Here is a 20,423-nt window from a genome sequence, read left to right on the forward strand (position 1 = left end):
AGCAGGCTCAAGGGGCCTACACCTATGTTCATATGGTCTTATAGCGTTGTATGCCAGTGAAACAAATTCCATCTTTATCTAGTAGTTATATTTACTGGCACTGTAAAGCAGTTCAATGATAACTACTTGCTCTCAGCCAGGAGACTAGTAGTTGTGCATGTGATCCACGAAGCATTACAGCATAAGGATTAGGTAACCTGAAATGTTGTGTCAGAATTAGCCAGAAGCACTTCATTTAACTGTGGGAATAATTGGTGATGAAAGTACTAGGTTTGAGGTAGGAAGTAATAAGACGTTTGACTTAGTCTAACGTTTTATGCATTTGACAAATTCAACTTGATCTTCAATGAGTTTTAAATTGAGCTGTGTCGTTCATCCTTTGCCTGTCCATGGTAATTACCATTAAATTAGTCTCATAATACAAATGGAAATCACAATGGATTCTTCTTTTTGTTGAGAATGGAGGTGATTGACAAGCCTATTGAAGCTTGAGCACTGCTGTAATTTATTCCACATTATAAACCAACAGATTGTTCTGTGCTTTTGCCTCCAGGGTATTGAATCCTTAATAGAAGCTCTGACAGAGAATCAGGTAAAAATTTCTCTGAAACCAGGGGTGGAAGTGACTGTTACACTGGCCGATTACAGAGCAGGTAAGGCCATGATTTTCGTCCCAATGGCATAAGACTGAACAGTGTGAAAAACAAATTTTGTTACAATGTTCACATTCAAATTGCACAATATTAAAGATGGCATTTATTCTATGTTAATGGCTGCTCCTGTTCTCTGAAAGAAATGTGGGGTCAGAAATTTGACTGACTCTTGGTATAAAGTTTTCTGGGCTGCTGATCCCATCTGGCATCCTAGAGGCAGGGAGAAGTTTCCCAATTAACATTTTATTCATGTTGGGTGTCCACACCAGAACAGGCTAATCTAAGTCACTTAGATAGCAGGTATCCTGGAGGAAGGGAGACTACAAACTCACGCATTGAGGGTGTGGCTGATGCTAACTAAGATTTTCAGTCAGTCACCCTTCATCCCTCTTTGGAAAGGTGGTTTAAAAAAATGACTTGGAAGATAAACCTGGAACTCCCAAATGTGTTTCCTTTCATCTGCTGATGTGTTTGTCATCTGTATGTATGGTGCCAGATTGTGACAATTCCAGTCTAAGAAACCCTTCTCAGCCGTACACATGAAGAGCTATTATAAATAAACTTATGTTCCCCTTCAAAGAAACTCAGTCTGTGCGAGCTCAGCAGTGAGGGTTGGGTCAATTGCATTCATGACTAATTTGTGGGCTTTAAAACATACTTCTGATGTTCTTCTACTGGGAGCATGTTTGAGGCCATTGTCATTGCAGTGATTATATGGATTAAAAGAAGATAGAATGCAAGGAAATAAATATTGAACGTCAACCGTATCTTGTGTTGTTTCACTCATGGGATTTGAGCAGTGTTGGCTAGGTTATTGCCTATTCCTAATTGCCCAAAAGATAGTTAAGCATTAATCACATTGCCCTAGGCTAGACCAGGTATAGATGACAGATTTCCTTCTCTAAAGGACATTAGTGAATTAAATCCGTTTTTCTGACAATCAACAATCGTCAACATGAGACCCTAAATTCCAGATTTTTATTGAATTCAAATTTCATCATCTGCCATGGCAGGATTCAAAATCAGGTCCTCAGAACATGCCTGCGTCTCTGGATTAATAGTCTAGCGATAATACCACTAGGCCATCATCTCTCTGTATTTGTTGCCTGACCCTAGTTGATGTTGAATTGAGGGGCTTGGTACAGCATGTCAGAGGATGGCTAAGAATCGACTATATTGTTGACTCTGCAGTCACGTAGACAAGATCAGATAAGGATGATAGGTTTCCTTTTCTAAAGGGTATTAGTGAACCAAATGGGTTTTTATGACCATTAGGGGTTTCATGCTCACCAACACTGACACTAATTTTATATTATTTATTAATTGAATTTAAATTCCACTGGCTGACATAATAGGTTTTGAACCTGTGAGCCCAGAGCATTAACTGGCATCTGGATCATTCATCCACTGATATTACCACGATACCACCGCCTCATTGTTTTAAATCCAGATATCATTTGGGACTGTAGAACAAATGTCAGACTTTGATTAAAATTCAAAGAGCCTTTAGAAAAAATTAATCCCTTTTAGATTAGAGGAAAGCTCACTTTATTTGTTAGTCAGTGAATGATTTTTATTTGGAAATGTAGAAAGGTCTTTTTATTATGGTCCTACTTTTGCGTGTAAAGATAAAACAGTTATTGTCTCAGGAAAGAGATATCGTTGATGATTGAAACACCTATATTGCACTTTGATATAAGGTGGCTAACTCCTTTCTGCTGTCCGTCTTAGTATCACGTCAACATTTCTCCTTCAGTTTCCCAGAAAACCATTGGAGGGAAAGGTGTGCTGATTGTCGTTATTATGTTTGTGATCTGTCTGCTCATCGTTGGAGTTTTCATTTTACACAAGTTCAAGAGGTACGTACTTTACTTGGAGGATCGAGACCAAAGCTTAACCAAGAGTCTAAAATCTTAACCCAATTAGAAGAAACTTTTATTTCGGGTGACCAGTTTGCTAGAAGCAGATAATTGGACTCATAATTTGGAAACTCAAGTCTTTGTTGAGTGAGGTTGTATTTTTTTCTGTTGTGACCAGGCTGGACAGAGGACTGAAAAGAATAGAGATATCATTATGCACTACTAAATATTGCCTTCTGGCAGGCAATTAAGGAGCGTATTGACATTGTCCAGTCTGCCAAGTGAGCTAGCGTGTCTTCCCAAACAAGCAAGGTGCTGAGAATGAAGGGTTGAACAAAGAAAATGGAGGTATAGACATTGCATTACCAAATGTCCAATTTTCAGGTTCTGTCTATTTGTCTAACATGGCATGAGGCATTTAGACAATAAATCCACACTGGAAGTGCACTGCATATATATTTGGCCAAGGCAAGTACACCACAGGCATCCAAGGTGCCCACCTAGCATTGTAATAAACAGTCTACATTGTTTGTAGAACACTTTTTGGTGAAATTGGCATACGTCAGTTCTTGAAGGACAATTTTTGTCCCGGAATTGACCAATCAGGAAAAGGTTCAGCCCATGTGTGGAAGTAAGAAAGAATTTGAACCTTCAGTCACAGGCTGCTTCATGCCTGCATTTCAGTAGCTGGTGCAGGCATCAAGCAACCTGGATTGAAGGAGCACCGAGAAGGCTAGTACCAAGGCTCACAAGGATGGGTTGGGGGCATGGGACAGGATAATGAGGGAAGTGCATCTACTGGACCAGACTATTGGCTAGCAGTTTGCCAGGTGACCCTGATAAAAGCAAGTCTGCACGATGAGGTGATTAGGAGGTGGGGATAGGAAAGAGAGTGCAGTGGCTGCAAAAGACAGGGGTGAGAACTCAGTGGTTGAAACCAGGAGATAGGGAGAAGAATTGAGTAGCAACATGGGGGGGGTGGGGTGGGCTGGGTGGGTGGGTGGGGGGGGGGGGGGGGGGGCGGCATGCTTGGTAGTTTGCCAAATGGAGTCTGTCAACAAAAGAGCTCCTAGCTAGCTTTGAAGTCATAGATAATGAATTTCTTGCAATTTAATGTGATTTTTTTAATGAAATGTGTGTCAATTTTTGAAAAAAAGGGGTTAGTTGCTTATATTTGTTGTGCCAAATTTTAAATTTTGTCTGGGAAAGTTAGCTTTCCTTGTGTGTTGTGGCTTTAAGTTTAAAGTGGTTTATAATTGTTGAGCATCCTGATAAATTTTTTCTGATTCTACTTCTAAGTCCAAACACCACATAAATCAACACAAATGCAGCTAATAACATTGCCACATGACTGCATCTCCCCTAATGAAGGAGTTTGTGGGAATTGAAAAGAAGCCCCTAAAAATCAATAATGTAGCCCTTGATAAATCTCACGAATGGCCCTTGAAAAAAATTATTATTTTGATCCCTGATACGCCCCAGCGTTGAATTAATATTTCCTCAACTTAAACGGTAAAACATGTCACTGACATTTGTGATCACCTGCAAAAATGTTACTTGAAGAGATCACCACTTCCATTCAGATTGGTCACAACTTTGCTGTGTTGAGTAGCTGGTGAGATTCTGGACCTTATTTTGCTGATTTTTTTTCATCAGATGACTGTGCTTTGAATTCTGGCAACAACTTTTAGCAGTTGTTGTTTGTTTCGCAGCAGTATTATTTCTCTTTGTTTTGTCTTTGGGGCTGTAGGAAGTAACAGCCGCAAAGAAATCTCGAAAGAGTGAGAGAGAAAGAACACAGGATCACCTAGTAGGAGATAGAAAAAGAGGAATTGCCACATTTTCAGGGAACATTTCCCATACCTCCCTTTGAAGCTCAAACTGGAGTCCAAAACCAGGGCAAGGACAGCACTCCCTACAAATATAAAATTCATCATAGCCCTTAACCATTCAACATGGTCCTTTTAGACCGCACCAAGTGATAAGACCATAAGACATAGGAGCAGAAATTAGACCATTGAGCCCATAGAGTCTGCTCCACCATTCAATCATGGCGGATAAGTTTCTCAGCCCCATTCTCCCGCTTTCTCCCCATAACCCGAAATCCTCTTGACAATCAAGAACCTATCTATCTCTGTCTTAAATATACTCAATGACCTGGCCTCCACAGTCTTCTGTGGCAGTGAATTCCATAGATTCACCATTCTCTGGCTGAAGACGTTTCTCCTTATCTCAGATCTAAAAGGTGTTCCCTTTACTCTAAGGCTGTGCCCTCGGGTCCTAGTCTCTCCTACCAATGGACACATCTTCCCAACATCCACTCTATCCAGGCTGTTCAGTATTCTGTAAGTTTCAATTAGATCCCCCCTCATTCTTCTAAACTCCATCAAGTGTAGACCCAGAGTCCTCAAACGTTCCTCATATGTCGAACTTTTCATTCCTGGGACTATTCTATTTCCAGCTCATTGCTCAGAGCTGCATGAGAGGTGCAACAAACGCTGTTTATTTTTTACATGTCCTTCTCCATGGGTTATTTGAAGCAGTGCGATGTGCATGTTTTCTGGTTTTCCAACAGAACGGTATACTGTATCTAATTTGTTTGTGAAGGTAGGCAGTAGATAATGCAGAGGACTGTAGGAGTTTCTCTCATGCTGCCAATACCACAGCTGTCATACAGCACCACCATGCTGTCACTGCTCTGGATGGGTGAAGAGTACAGGAGTGATATTGTGCTTTGGAATCCAGACCCGCGTCAATATGGTTACCCTTAACTGCCATCTGAAATGGCTCAGCAAATCAATCAGTTACTAAGGTGTCTTACAACCACCATCTCAAGGGCAGTTAAGGATGGGCAATAAGTGCTTACTTTGCCAGTGATGCCCATACCCTGTGAATAATTTAAGGAACATTTAGTGCATACATTATTCCTATTTTATGAATTCTATCGACCTAACTATGGCAGTAATTTGCCTTCAATTGTTTGAGTTTTAATTTTATGTCTTCCTTGTCAAATTTTATTGAATATTTTGTGGAAAGTCCATTGATAAATTACATCCCTAAAGTTTCCTCGGCCTAATGCTTTGGTTACTTCGTCAAAAACTTCAATAATGTTCCCTAGACATGATTTATTCTTTACAAACCCATTTATTGACTTTTTCTTTTTCATTCATACAATCTGATCATTTCTGTTAAGCCAGCATTTATTGCCATCCCTAACTTCCCAGAGACCAGTTAAGAGTCAACCAGTAGATGTGGAGTCACATATAGGCCAAACTAGGTAAGGATGGCAGATTTCCTTCCCTGAAGAACATTTGTGAATCAGATGGGTGTTAACAACAATCAACAATTGTTTCTAACTTTTTAATTTTCCTATTTATTGAACTCAGATTTCACCATCTGCCAAGATGGGATTCAAACTCATATTCTGCAGACTTATTAGCATGAGATTGTGGATTACTAGTACAGTACATTACCACAATGTCACCACCTCCTGACCAATTTTTGCATAATCAATCACTCTATCTTCAATGACAAATTCTAATGATTTCCCATAACAGATGTTAGACTAATAGATCTACGTGTTCTGGTTCTTCTCTCACCTATTATGTTGTTTCTGGATTGATCAATGGCGGTGAAATTAGTTGTGGATCAACAACGGCAAGAGGATTAGTTCTCAATTGATAGACAACATTAGGATTAGTTTAGGATTGCTGTAGCAGTGATTTAAAAATAGCCATATGTCGTAATCTCTTTAGTTTTATCACTCAGTGTGATTCTGTGAGGAAGTGTGAGCCAGACAGAGTGGTAGGAAATTGTCCACTTTGGCTGGAAGAATGGAAAGCACCTATATTAAGGCAATAGACAGTGATAATTGAGTAATCTGTGGGATTTAGGTCTCAATGTACGTGGATCACTAATTTAACAAAGAGATACTGAACACAATTAGAAAAGCAAATAGTATATTAAATTTTATTGCAAAAGCAGTTAAACTATAAGAGTAAGGAAGTCTTGCTACTCTTATGTAGGACATGAGTAAGACTACACCTGAAATATTGTCAACAGTCTTTTTCTTCATACCCAGGGAGGGATATATTTACTTTAAAGTGGATGCAACAATGGTTCATTATATCAAGTATTGGTTGATTCCAAAAGCGATTAGATTGTTTTATGAGGGAAGATTGGGCGTATGTTCTCGAGTTTAAAAGAATAGTAATTGATATAATTGAAGCATTACAAAATCTGTAAAGGGTTTGTCCAGGTAGATACTGGAAGGCTGTTTTGCTGGCTGTTGAATGCAGAACTAGGAGTCACAGCCTTAGAATAAGGAGTTCAACATTTTGGGGAGGAGAAACCTTTTGACTCAGAAGTTTGTGAATATTCGGAATTACCTATCCTAGCAGACGGTGGTTGGACATTCATTGACCATATTCAGGGTTATATGCGTATAATATAGAATGTTATATCTAATATATATAATGTAAAGCTTTGGTTAGTAAGGGAGTCTAGGAATATGGGGATTGGGAGGGAAAGAGGAGCTGATGTAAAGTTCGGCTATGAACTTATTGAATAGTGTAACAAGCTCATGGCACCATCAGGTGTACTCCTGCTTCTGTTTTTTTAAGTCTACATAAATGCTGCATCCTAGGGCCAATGTGGCATTGGAATGAGCTTGTGTAATAGCATAATGAGCTATAGTGGACAATGTCAGAGCTGCCATCGGAGACTTTGTCATTGGCCTGTCCTACTGTAGTGTTCATGGAGCTGATCACTCACTCCCTGGTTGCCCACAACATCTCATTGCCAAGCACAAAGATCCAACAAGAATTGGAACAGGACTCCTCCATGCTCTGTGTCAATATGCCCAGTGTACTGACAGACATCCCAATACACTCAGAAGTCTTGGTGTATTGCTATAAGCTTTCTCCTGGAAGCAGGGCTCTGAAGGTATACAAATTAAGGTGCAGGGATAGGGTATTAGGTTTTCTTTCAGCAGACTTGCTCCTGTGCCCTGTTTCCTGGCTCATGCACGCTTATTCTCAGTGGATTACAGTGTCAAAAACTTTCAAAACTTTCAGGACCTAATTTTAACTTTGTCCAAATTCGTTAATTTTGAATGGGTCAAAATCTGACCTGTGAGATGTCAGGGCTTTCTATTTGTTTTGTGTACCTAAATGCAAGAGATAGGCAAGAGAGAGGGTTAACTTTTAATATCAAGGGAAGCAGAGAAGGATAAGTGGATACTGATAATAGTTGCAATTTGTGATGCAAAATGCTTGAGATGACTTAGAGACAGAAAAGAGGTTAGATGTGAAGAAATCCTGTGGAATATTTCTGCCAGTCTTGTTCCTCTCATGATCAAGGCCTGCTTCCCACAATGCCGAATATTTGCTTTTCTGGTGAGTAAGGATCTCAGATGTGACCTTAGCCTCCTCCTTTGGCCTACTCCTGATGTATGTTGCCTGCTAACCTCTCCTGCAAGAAAGAAGAAAATGTAGTAGTGATAGTCTTTGAGACATCATGAAATTGTGTATGTCAGGGTTGTAGAGTATAGCTGCTGTACAGACAATACTGGAAGGTGCCCAAATGAGATAGTGAGGGGAGCAAGTGTAGCAGGACGAGAAGGAGGAGGTGGCATGAAGTGTGAATGGAGTAGAGTAAAGCAAATGAGGGGAGGGAAAGGGTGTGAAAAGTGATGCAGGTCTGAGCAGAGGAAGGGCTTCTAACTGAGAGTTAGGTATCTTACCTTGAAATCCTGCTGAGGCCATTAAACGACATTCACTACCTGTGGCACCAATGTTTTCACTACCTGTGGCACCAATGTTTTCACTACCTGTGGCACCAATGTTTTCTGCCATCGCCCCTGTTGATAGCACAGAAAGTGCCTGGAGGGTCTTCTGCCTCTTCGAAGAGACAGCACCTCCTTCCTCCTCTCTAACAAATGTCTCCAATGCTGCATCCAAAAATGGCAGACACTTCTTACCCTTATAAAGGATGTCCTGAGCCATTGGGCATTTCTGTTTTGATTTACTTCACTCACTCAAGGTATGTGAGCATTATCAGCAAAGAAGGCATTTATTGCCTATCCCTAATTCCCTTGAGAAGGCAATAGTAAGTCACATGTGGTGTAAGTACACATAGTGCTTCATAGCCTCCTTTTCTTGCAATCCCTAACCAAGAGCATAGTCATTAAGGGTCACTGGTAGAACTAGCTGCATGCCTGCTTAATAATGAGGTCAGTAACCAATATTGTTTTGTCCCTGTGGCCATTTGAATGGATATGTGGGGCAGTGCTACACTAGGTCTAAGTTCTAAAGGAATTTGATCAAGAAGGTGTTAAGTCAGAGACTTGCCAATGGTTTGGCTGGTGATGAAATTTTTCATACAACATTTTAACTAAATTTTATTAAGAAGAAAAGTCATGTAGTCTCTGAAACAACTGAACAAACTGTTCTTGGATAAATATTTAAAGCCACTAGAGGCAACAAACTGCATTAATAGCTGGAGTGAAATTGTTTGTCGCTTGCTGCTTATTTAGTTTATTTTGACATTAACTTTATCTTTGGCATTATAAGGATAAACACATCATTTTATTGAACACAGCCACAATGCATCACTACACAGTGATTTAAGTAACAAGTAAACCAGTTATTAATGTGTAGCCCTGATTTATGAAAAGTCTATTTGGAATCTTCCACATTAAAGCTCAGTGTGAGCTCTAAGTGCTTATAATTCCCCAAGTGCATGCAAGCTCCCTATATTGAGCAGTAGCGTTGTCTAATGGAGATTAAGTGTCACTTTTCTTGGGTAATAGCTGTTGAAGTGCAGTGGAGCAAACAGATGAAGAAGAATATCCTAGATGAGGTGAACTATATATAAAGGTATCAACACCAAACACTAGTGATTTGCACTTACAAAATGGCAATATCTGGACTGTTTTACCTCAGCAATGACATGTTCATTGATTTGTAACATCAGTTACAGACAGAGTTCAGATTGTTTCTGTTTTAGTCATTTATGGGATATTAGCATCACCAGCAGAGCCAGCATTTTTATCCATCCCCAGTCTCCCTTGAAAAGATGACAGTCAGCCACCTGCTTGATTTCTGCAACCTATGTAATGCACCACTGTAATGAAGGGAGGTCCAGGATTTTGATCCAGTTACAATGAAGGAGCTATCTAAGTTAGGCTGGTGTATGACTTAGAGGGAATTTGCATCAGAAAGTTTCCCATATATTTGCTGCCCTTGTCTGTCTCGGTGGAGGTTTGGATAGTGTTGTTGAAGGACTCTTCATCAGTTGTCAGTGCATATGGTAGATGGTACACACTGTTGCCACACTGTATTGGTAATGGAGCAGCTGAAGAGTTGAGCTGAAGCGTAGAGTGTGGGATGGGTGCCAATCAAGCAGGCCTCTTTGTTACTGAACAGTTTTGACTTTTTTGAATATTCTGAAACTGCAGTCATCCAGAAAGTAATCAAAAAATGATTACATTCCTGATGTGTGCCTTTGTAGATAGGGGGAAAAATCTAGGGAATCTGGAGGTGAATTATTTGTAATACCAGTTTGACCTGTTCTTATATCTACACTATTTACACTCTGACTTACTCTTGTACCTACAGTATGTATTCAACTAGTCCAGTTAAGTTTCTGGTCAATGTGACCCTAGGATGTTAATGATGGGGACTCAGCAATAATAATACCATTGAATGTCAAGGCGATGTTTAAATTTTCTCTATTTTGAAATAGTTATTGCCTCACCCTTATTTGACATGCATCTTACTTGCCCAAGCCTGAACGTTGTTGCATGTGACCTTAAGATAGATGGAAGACTTTTGTCCTGAGGACCTCCTGGAGTGGTGCCCTGGGCTTGAGATGATTGACCTGCAACAAACACAACCATCTTCATTTGTGTTATGTATGACTGCAAACCGTGTAACTTTTTGTCTCTGATTCCCTTCGACTTCAATTTGACAAAGATTCTTGGTCAGATCCTGCCATGGTATCAAGAGCAGTGACTCTCACCTCATCCCTGGAATTTGTTTCTATAGTCTGTGGTTGGAGCAAGGCTGAAAGGAGGTTTGGAGTTTGGCAGAATCCGAAATCAAGTCTCAGTGAGTGACCCTACATCACTTTGCAAATGGTTGATAGGGTAGTAGTTGTCAGGTTGGATTTCTCCTGCTCTTTGTGAACCGGACATACCTGAGCAGTTTTTCACTTAGCTATGTAAATGCCAGTGTTGTAAGTGTACTGGAATAGTGTGTCTAATGGTATGGTTAAGATCTTCAGTACCATAGCTGGAATGTTGTTACAGCAACAAAGCCTTTGCTGTATCTGATGCACTCAACCATTTCTTGATATCACATCAAGTGAAATAAATTGGCTGAAGACTGGTATTTATAATGGTTGGGACCTCAGGGAGAGACAGAGAAGGATCATCCAAATAACATTTCTGGCTGGCTTGGCCAAATTTCCACACTCATTCAGTAGCATCAAAAAATGGTCAATTGATCATTCGTTTTGCTGTGTATGCGACTTGATGGGGCTTGACTTATCTACGTACATGATTACAGTAACTACAGCGGAAAATTCACATTGATTGTGAAACAATTTAGGACAATAGTAGCAGCTGCTTTAACATTATGAAACATTTCACAGTACTTCACAGGAGAATTATAAAACAAGATATCACACTGAACTACATGAGGAGGAACTCGTTCAAAAGCTTAGTCAAAAAGGCAGGTTGTAAACAAAGTGTCAAAGGAATAAGGCAATCTAGAGAGGTGTAAGGGCAGAATTTCAGCCCTTAAACCTCTGCATTTTGCTTTATCCCTTCACTACTTTGCTTACAACCTGCCGTGGTGGCCTAGGAAACTGAAGCTCTGGCCACCAGTGGTGAAGGATGTGATCAGGCATGACGTGTAGTCTTCCTCTGTTTCTACGTGCATGTAATACATATTCATTCTCTCGAGATGTAGGCAAATTGTGATGTAAACCTGAAGTAACTACTGATTTTGGTGGTCTTTCAACACGTTTCGCCTAAAATCCAGTATAGGTCAGGTTTTTGTGATCTTTTGCACCAGCTTAAAAAACATTGTGAGGGATTGTGAAAACTGGCCATACCCTGAGATGAAATTAATAATTGTGATGGGTTTCTGCAAATTGTATCCATTTGCTAGCCTTTGAGGTAGCTCTTAAAGTTATGCTAAATGTAGGCTCAAGCACACTGATTGGTATCTTTTAAATGTTTTTAACATTAAAAACCTAAATTTGCTAAGATACTGACTATAGCAATGGAATTAATAAATGATTATAATTTTAGAAGTAACTTTTAAAATGTGGTTATTCATTTGTGGTGGATAAGGCAACCCAAGTAAAATTACTTATTTTTATGCTGAATTCATTGCCAGCAGTATTATAAAACAGCACCAAATTACCATTTGTAAATATATTGTGGAATTATTTTAAAACAAAAAAGGTTGCACATTCTCATAATTGTGCTGGAATATTGTTGATTTTAGATAAGCAAATGCATTTGAATGGAAATTTAAGCAAACAGACTTCTGAAAACAAATGTAATTTCAAGCACAGTTGTGGAGTTGTCTGCCCATTCACCAATTGTGCACAAGTACCCCCAGCTACTTAGTGTCAGTCAGTGTGTAATTCCTTTCTCCTCTTTCTGCCAACCTGCTGTACCTAGGATGCTTCAAAGATATGACAAGGCAACACAAATGGATATGGGTAAATGCTTAAAGCTGTCTTAAAATGTAATACTTTTTTTCTCTTTATTTACAGTTTTATCTCCAAGGTGTTGAGATTTGCATGATTTCATGCAGTCTCATGCATGTGTTTTAACTACTATCAATTTGTTCAATTTGAGATGGTAGGCTCGGAACATTTTCCAGTTATTAGAATAGTTCACTGTCTTTAATGTTTGTAATTTTGATCGGTAGAGCTTCTGCATTCCCTTCAATTTTTATGTCCTTGATAATGATTGATATGCCACCCCTTATTGGAGAGGCTACACCTTCACTTTAACCGGTCTGTCTTTATGAAATAGTTACCTCCCCATCTTTTACTTGCAGCAATATTTCTATTATGCCAAATGATACCACTTACTCTAGGCTTGAATATCTCTAATTCTATTCACAGAGTTATTCGCCACAGATGAGGCCCTTTAACCCTTGATTCTGTGCCAACCTATTCACACGAATCCCGATTTCCAGCACTTGGCCCATAGCCTTTAGTGGTATGATATTTCAAGTGCTCATCCAAATTGTTTTTTTTAAAGTTTATGTGGTTTCCTGCCTTTCACCTTAAAATTATACCCATTGTTATTGACCCTTCAATCTAAAGAGAACAGCTACTTCCTATCCACTCTGTCCTTGCCCCTAGTAATCTTATACCCCTCAATCAGATCCACCTCAACCTTTTCTGTTGTAAAGAAAACAACCTGAGACCATCCAGCCCCTCTTGATAGCTAAAAGGCTCCAGCCTCAGGAGAATTCTTGTGAATCTCTGCACTCCCTCCAGTGCAGTAACATCCTCCCTATAATGTGGTGACCAGAACTGTGCACAGTACTCCAAAGCGACCTAACCAGAGTGTTGTACAACTCCAACATAACCTCCATTTTCTTTTAATTTCTGCCACACCTGATAAAGGCAAGTGTCCCATATGCCGCCTTAACCACTCTGTTAACCTGTTCTCCTGCCTTCAGGGATTGGTGCACAAGAACCCCAAGATCCTTCTGTTCCTCTGAGCTTCCTAGTGTCCTGTTGTTCATTGAGTACTCCCCAGTTTTGTTACTTCTTCCAAAGCGCATCACTTCACACTTTTCAGAGAGAAATTCAATGTGCCACTGACTTTTTTTCTATGCATTCATGGGATGTGAATGTCGCTGGTCAGCTAGCATTATTGCCCATCCCTAATTGCCCCGAAGGCATTTGATGGTCAATCACATTGCTGTGGGTCTGGAGTCACATATAGACTAGACCAAGTAAAGATGGCAGATTTCCTTCTCTAAAGGATATTAGTGAACCAAATGGGTTTTTTCCACAATTGGCAACAGTTTCATAGCCATAATCCCAGGTTTTTATTGGATTCAAATTCCACTGTCTGTCATGGCAGAATTTGAGCCATGGGTCCCCAGATATTTCCTAGATCTTTGGATCAATAGTCTAGTAATACCACTAGGCCATCACCTCCCTGTCTGCCCATCTTTCTAAGGCCTTTACCTCAATATTACCCACACAGCCAAACTTTGTGTCATCTGCAAACTTGCTTATTATCCCTACATTCTTATCTATTTTCATTATACATATCACAAACAATGAGGGACCCAGCACTTACCCCTTTGGTACACGACTGGACACTGGTCTCCAGTCACACAAATAGCCTTCTGCCACCACCCTCCTACAACTCAGTCAATTTTGGATCCAACTTCCCCAAGTTACCCTGGATCCCATATGCTTTAACCTTCTATATAACTCTCCTGTGTATAACCTTGTCAAAGGCTTTGCTGTAACCTGTATAAACTACTATAACTGCACTGCCCTCATCTACACACCTGATCACCTCCTTGAAAAATTCCGTGAAGTTTGTTGGGCGCGTTCTTCCTCTGACAAAGCCATGCTGATCGCTCCTGATCAAATCTTCCAAGTGGAGATTGATTCTCTACTTCAAACTTTTCTCCAATGATTTGTCCACCACTAACACGAGAGTCACTGGTCTGGAATTCCCTGGATTATCCCCATCACCCTTCTTGAAAAGTGAAACATTAGCTGCCCTCCAGTTCTGTGGCACCTCCCCTGTGGCCAGAGAGGAATTACAAAGTTGGGTAAGGGCTCCTATTAATTTCCTGCCTCACAACCTACTTTAGTCTGGTTCCAACACATCCAGACTTGGCTACTAAAACCTTCAATACCTCCTCATTCCCTATGTCAATCTACTCAAGAACCTCACAATCCTTCTCCCTAAATTCTGTACTTACATCCTTCTTCTCCCAAGTGAAGACAGAAGTGAAACACTCATTTAACGCTCTGCCAATGTCCTTTGGCTGCGCACACAGATTGCTCCCTTGGTCACAAATAGCCCTACTCTTTCCCTGGTTATTCCTTTCCCCTTAACATAATATCTTGGGACTCTCCCTAATTTTCCACCAGTGTTTTCTCATGTCCCCTTTTTCTTCTCCTAATTGCTTTCTTAATTTCTCCCTGTACTTTCTATACTCCACTAGGGCCTTTGTTGATTTGCTCCCTTTGTATCTGCTAAATGCCTCTTTTTTTTCCTTTTTATCCAGTCCTGAATGTTCCTAGATATCCAGGGTTCCAATGGCTTGTTGCTCCTATACTTCAAGCTAAAGCGAACGTTAGGCCTGTTCTGTCACCATTTCCTTTATGAAAGCACCCCCACCCTCGACCACTGTTCTTCTGTAGATTTTCCCCCAAGTGTCTGTACCCAGTTTACTTTAGCCATATCCTGCCTTATTTTAATAAAATCTGTCTTCCCTCAATCCAAAACCCTTTTTTGTAGACCATCTCTTTCCTTTTCCATAACAGATTAAATTGTATGTTGTTGTGGTCACTATCACTAAAATTCTCTCCTACTGCCACCTCAACCACCTGTCTGGCTTCATTCCTCAGAATTAGGTCCAGCACAGTGCCTAGTATGCAGTTCATTCTTTGCATGATTGAATATGTGTTTATCCATTTATATGTCCTTAAAGTTAATTAATAGAGTATTATAATTTCTTTACCTCAAATGTTACTTTTCCCTACCTTTTACACATTTGCTGACACGTGTTTACTAGTTCTATCTAATTCTGCTTAAATTAACCCCAATTCTGTGTTTATGTTACAACTTACCTCCCCATCTGGTTCTGTGCAGACTGTGTTTCCTGTTCTTTCTAGCTGAGAAAGTTCCCAACTGATCTACAAAATCAGGCTCCTTCTGCGTACATCATTTTGGCAATCTTTTGGATATCACAAGACAGCTCTTTGACTTTTTGCCAAGCTGTTGAATTTAAATAAATTGTGTTTAAACTGCTCAGCAATTGAGTTGCTAATTGGGTATCTGAGTTTTGCTGGTCTCATGGTCTTCCTATTAATAACACTTACCTTACTGGAATCTTGCCCTGTTGCAGATGAGTCAAAAGGCCAAGAGATCAACCTTAGCTTAGTGATGATGCCCTAATCTTTGGGTTAGAGGGTTGAGGATCTCACTACCAAAACAAAAGCACATTATTTATGCTGATGCTCCAGTCTAGCACTGCAGGAGTACTGTCCTGTTGAAGGTGCCATCTTTCAGATAAGATATTAAACCAAGATCCTATCTGCCCTTTCAGTTGAGAGCAAAAGATCTCATGATGCTATTTCACAACTACTTACATTTATGTAGCACTTTACTGCTTCATAGGATCATTATCAAACAAAATTTTACATCAGGTCATGTTAATTCTTAGGATGGATGTCCAAAATCCTTGTCAAAAAACAAAGGATTTAAGAAAGAAAGAGAGATGGTTTAGAGATGACATTCCAAAGCTTAGAGGTTGACCTACTGAACGTATGGTGATCAATGATGGAGTGACTAAAATCAGGTTTCAGAAAGAAGTGGAATTGTGATACTTCTTGAAGGGTTGTAAAATTAGACTACATAAATGGCCAAGGAGGAATCCGCAATCAAGTATCAGGAGTTTAAAATGAAGATATTCCAGAGCCTGTAGCCAAATTGGTCAGTAACCAGAGATATGACAGTTGGGGATGCTGGCTGCAAAGTTTTGGATGAGTTTAAATTCATGGAGAGCGAAAGACCAGAGGCTGCCCTGGACAACACTGGAACAGTCAAGTCCAGAGCTTACAAAGGCTTGGATGAAGATTTCAGCAGCAGATGAGCAAAGGCAGGGGTGATTTTAGGGAGCTGAAAGTAAACAGCCTTGATGACAGTGTGAAAATGATGCCAGAATTTCAATTTGGCATCAAATACGACACCAAGATTGCATACAGCTTGGTTCAGCCTCAGACTGTTGCTCGGTGAAGGAATGGAATTTATGGATATGGAACAGAGCTTGTGATGCAGTTCATAAATAATGGGCTTTTCTTCCCAATATTTAGATGGAGGAAATTTCGGCTCATTTATGATTGTATATTGGGCAAGCACTGTGACAAATCAGAGACAGTGGAGGAGGGAGGTGATGAGGTGAACTTTCTTGTTATCAGCGACTGTGTACTTTCAGATAATACTGCTGAGGGGCAACATGTAGATAAGGAATAGGAGAAGGCAGAATATAACTCTTCCAGTTACCCCCAAGTTACAGCACAGGAGATAGCATGGAAGCTATTACAATCTCACTGAATCTGGATAGGTAAGAATGTCCCACTCAGCTGCATATAGGAGGGAAATGTTGTGGCCCAATGTGAAAGAGAAAAAAAAACTTTGAAGAAGGCATGGGAGTGCTCCCTAGTCCCCTGAGCAAAGCTTGCTTCAACCAGTAGAAGGGTATATTATCGTGTCATTATTGCTATACTTAAGACTGAATACTGTATTCCTTCATTATTTCAGTGACTGAATTTCAAAAGTACTTCACTGGCTGTGAAAATGCTTTTGGATGTCCTGAGTTTGTGAAAGATGCCAAATAAATAGGAGTTTGTTTCTTTCTTTCCATTTCAGAATGGCTTTGTGTCTGTGTTTCAGTGTGCTGCTCACCAAGCCCTAAGTCTGCGCCCAAAGACAGACTGAGGCTACTTTATACCCAGCTGGGTCTCTGCTAAAATGAGAACTTCCAGAGACTCATTCACACTGCTTAATTCTACAGCATGCAAGTGACACACTCTGACCTGAAAATTTTGAAATAGAAAACAGTGCTTCAGTGCTATTTTATTTTTAAATGAAATCTCTTACTGTATACAGTTCACATTATGCATTAGCTATTACAAATCATAAGAGGCCTTTCAATCTGTTTCAGGTTTAATAATGTAGTAAAAACTGTCTGAATTTGATATGGCTGTGATGGATAATGGATAGCAGGATAAATAATTTTATATTTTAAGACTTCATTTAAAATTGATTATTGCTCTTTTTAAAGATTGATTAAAACTTACTTAGCAAGAGTGCAAAATTTGGAAAACTGAATAGTCAGACTAGTCCCTTGGCCACAATATGAGGAATGGGCCCATCTTTTGATGATTCCAGTATTTGGTGCCATTCGCAGCACGGCACATAATGAAATAAATATGTCAAGCTACAATCTACATTGCTTAGCATTAAGACGTAGACTGACAAATAGCATGTATTTGTACCAAATAAGCGCAATGTAACATACAACAGGACACAGACTAACTATTTCCCTTTGATTTAGAATAACATTACCTTCACCAAATTCCCCACCATCAGCAATTTGGCAGTGGATAGTCATCAATTATTAGATCAATTGCTCAACCTACATGAACACCATGGTTACTAAAGCAGAACTGAACCTCAGCATTCTGCAATGAGGCACTGCTGGTCTCAAATCCCTTTTCACCATCTGCAAGCCTGAAGTGAGACGTATAAAGTTAATATTCAACATTCATCTAGATGGGTGCATCTGTTACAACATTTTAAAAACTCAACATCATATGAGATAGAGCTTTTCACTTGACTAGTGCCCCAGCAATGGATTCAGTCTCTACCTTCAGCACCAGGGTACTCTGGCTACAGTATGAATCATCTATCTGATGCTTTGTAGTACCCCACCAAGATTAATTTTGTCAATACATTTCTCTGTTCAGACGTCCACAGCATGAAGGGTAAGAGCAGTAATATTATGAGAGTGCAGTCACGTCCAAAATTCTTCTCCAGTCACACCCCATCCTGATTTGTGTTTTCGTCATTGTTGGGTCAAATTCTTGGAAATACATACCTAGTGCCTTTGTGGGAGCACCATTACCTCAAGCACTAAGTAATTCAAGGAAATGACCCAATGGCACCTTATCAAGGCAACTGTATTACATAACTAAAGTAGCCTTGCCAATGATTTGTACAATCCACAAGTAAATTCTAAAAAAGCTTCTCAGGGAACTATACTGTTCATCCTGATTTGAAAAATAATGCTCCTCTAACGCAAGACAAATAGATAAAGGATATTCATTTGTTTTGATTCTGCATTTTTCTACTGGTTTGAAATCTCAAGGATCAGATAGACTTGCTTTTATTTTCCCAGTACTGGCAGTGCCTTTGCACCGTTACTAGGATGATTAGCACTGGCCTGGTAAATGGGTAATCATAATAGAAGCAATCATTTGGTTATGCTTGTGGTGAAGAATTATTTTGCTTAACTTTGTATGAATAACTACCAAAGCTGCACTTTGCAGGATTTTCCTACCATTTATTTAAATAATAAGATTTAGATGCAGCTCACTAGCAGCTTCTTAAGGGCAGTTGTGGATGGGCAATAATTCCTATATGTCATGAGCAACGCACCCCATATGGGCTCCCAATGGGTAAGGCTTCTTCTTGGATTATGTTATAATTCTATTATTAAAACACAAAAACATTGCTACGGAAATAGTGCACACCTGATGGTAGATATTTTCTCCCTTTGTGTCACAGGAAGATACCTGGGCGGAATGTGTATGCACAGATGCATAATGAAAAGGAACAGGAAATGACCAGCCCTGTCAACCACAGTGAAGACACGCAGCACATCATACAAGGCGAAGAGTATATTGACGATGATTTGGACTCCCAGACGCTAGGTAACGGAAGAGGTAGCCTGTTTTTTTTTCCGTTTATCTCCCTTTTCTAAACAATGGTATTTGGAATTAAATTTGCATGGTTAAAATCATAATCAAATAGAATAATACAGAACAGAAAGTGGTCATTCAATCCATTATAGCTGTTTCTCATTGTTGGAGTTACCCAATTAGCCCCATTCACCTGCCCTTGAGTTACACTCACCAGTAACTGTATTCTGTCTTAGATGCCAGTGTTTTGAACCTATTAGAGACTGGTAACATTCAAAGAGAAGTACAAACATGCAGGTAGCTCTGTACATTTTTTCTTTTCTAATATTTGTGAGCTCTCTTTTGGAAATTACTATTGAAACTACTTCTGTTCCTATGTATAATGGTCTCTAGTTACTCTTGTTAATTCACTGAAAAAATCTCTTCATAATGCTTACATCAAAGCTCTTCTTGGCTTTCTCTATTTCAAGGAGAAAGAAAAGCCAGCTCCTCAAGTGTCTCAATGTAGCTGAAGTCACTTGTCCTTGGAATTCTGTTTGTTTACAACCTCTCAAAGCCCTTAAAATCCTTCCCAAAGTGTGATGAGATCTAATAATATGAATTTTCATATCTCCTTCAGTAATTTTGAACCAGAAGTCATTTGCAGTATTGTTGTGGAATACTCCTCCAGGCACTGCATAAATATAGCCCAGAAACTGTTTTTTGCTGTCTTTGGGTCAGACAACAGCGTCCCCTTTAAGGACTGCTAGCTTGGCCAGCCAAAACCAAAACATGATACCCAACCCATGCACATGTCCTAACCAGGTCACAGAAGCTTGATTTGCATTATGAAAAAGCCTACCTACTGAAACAAGCAAATATTCTAGCCAGCTATAGAAAGGGAACTAGGGAGATAGGTTAATTGATAAAACAACAGAAAATTTGTAGGAGGCATTAAAAAAAGAAAATTAGGTCTGATACAGACCAAGTTATACCCTCAACAAGCAAGAGGAATTGCTAATAAAAATACTCTCAAATGATTAAAGAGGTAAGAGACTGCAGAAAATTAAAAGAAATAGCATGCAAAATTGAAGAAGAAGGACAGACCCAGGTGAATGGCAGAGGTTTAAAGAACGGCAAGGGATGACAAGGTGGGTAGCAAAATCTATAAGAAGGGAATATGAACAGAAACTTGCATGGGATGTGAAAATCAATA

General features: G+C 39.7%; 1 protein-coding gene across 2 annotated transcripts in view; it reads left to right on the top strand.

The window, feature by feature from the left end:
- LOC109912422 (sortilin-related VPS10 domain containing receptor 2) overlaps positions 1-20,423 on the top strand; it is a 367,773-nt gene that overhangs the window by 339,343 nt on the left and 8,007 nt on the right. Inside the window, exons 22-24 of one of the 2 annotated variants that reach the window (XM_048598214.1) lie at positions 554-653; positions 2,410-2,512; positions 19,095-19,252. In XM_048598214.1, the coding sequence (XP_048454171.1) occupies positions 554-653; positions 2,410-2,512; positions 19,095-19,252 (361 nt within the window). The remainder of the gene's footprint in view (positions 1-553; positions 654-2,409; positions 2,513-19,094; positions 19,253-20,423) is intronic. The other variant, XM_048598220.1, reaches the window with a different exon arrangement.

The sequence above is a fragment of the Rhincodon typus genome, chromosome 1, assembly GCF_021869965.1.
Source record: "Rhincodon typus isolate 14 chromosome 1, sRhiTyp1.1, whole genome shotgun sequence".
In the NCBI taxonomy this organism is placed as follows: domain Eukaryota; kingdom Metazoa; phylum Chordata; class Chondrichthyes; order Orectolobiformes; family Rhincodontidae; genus Rhincodon; species Rhincodon typus.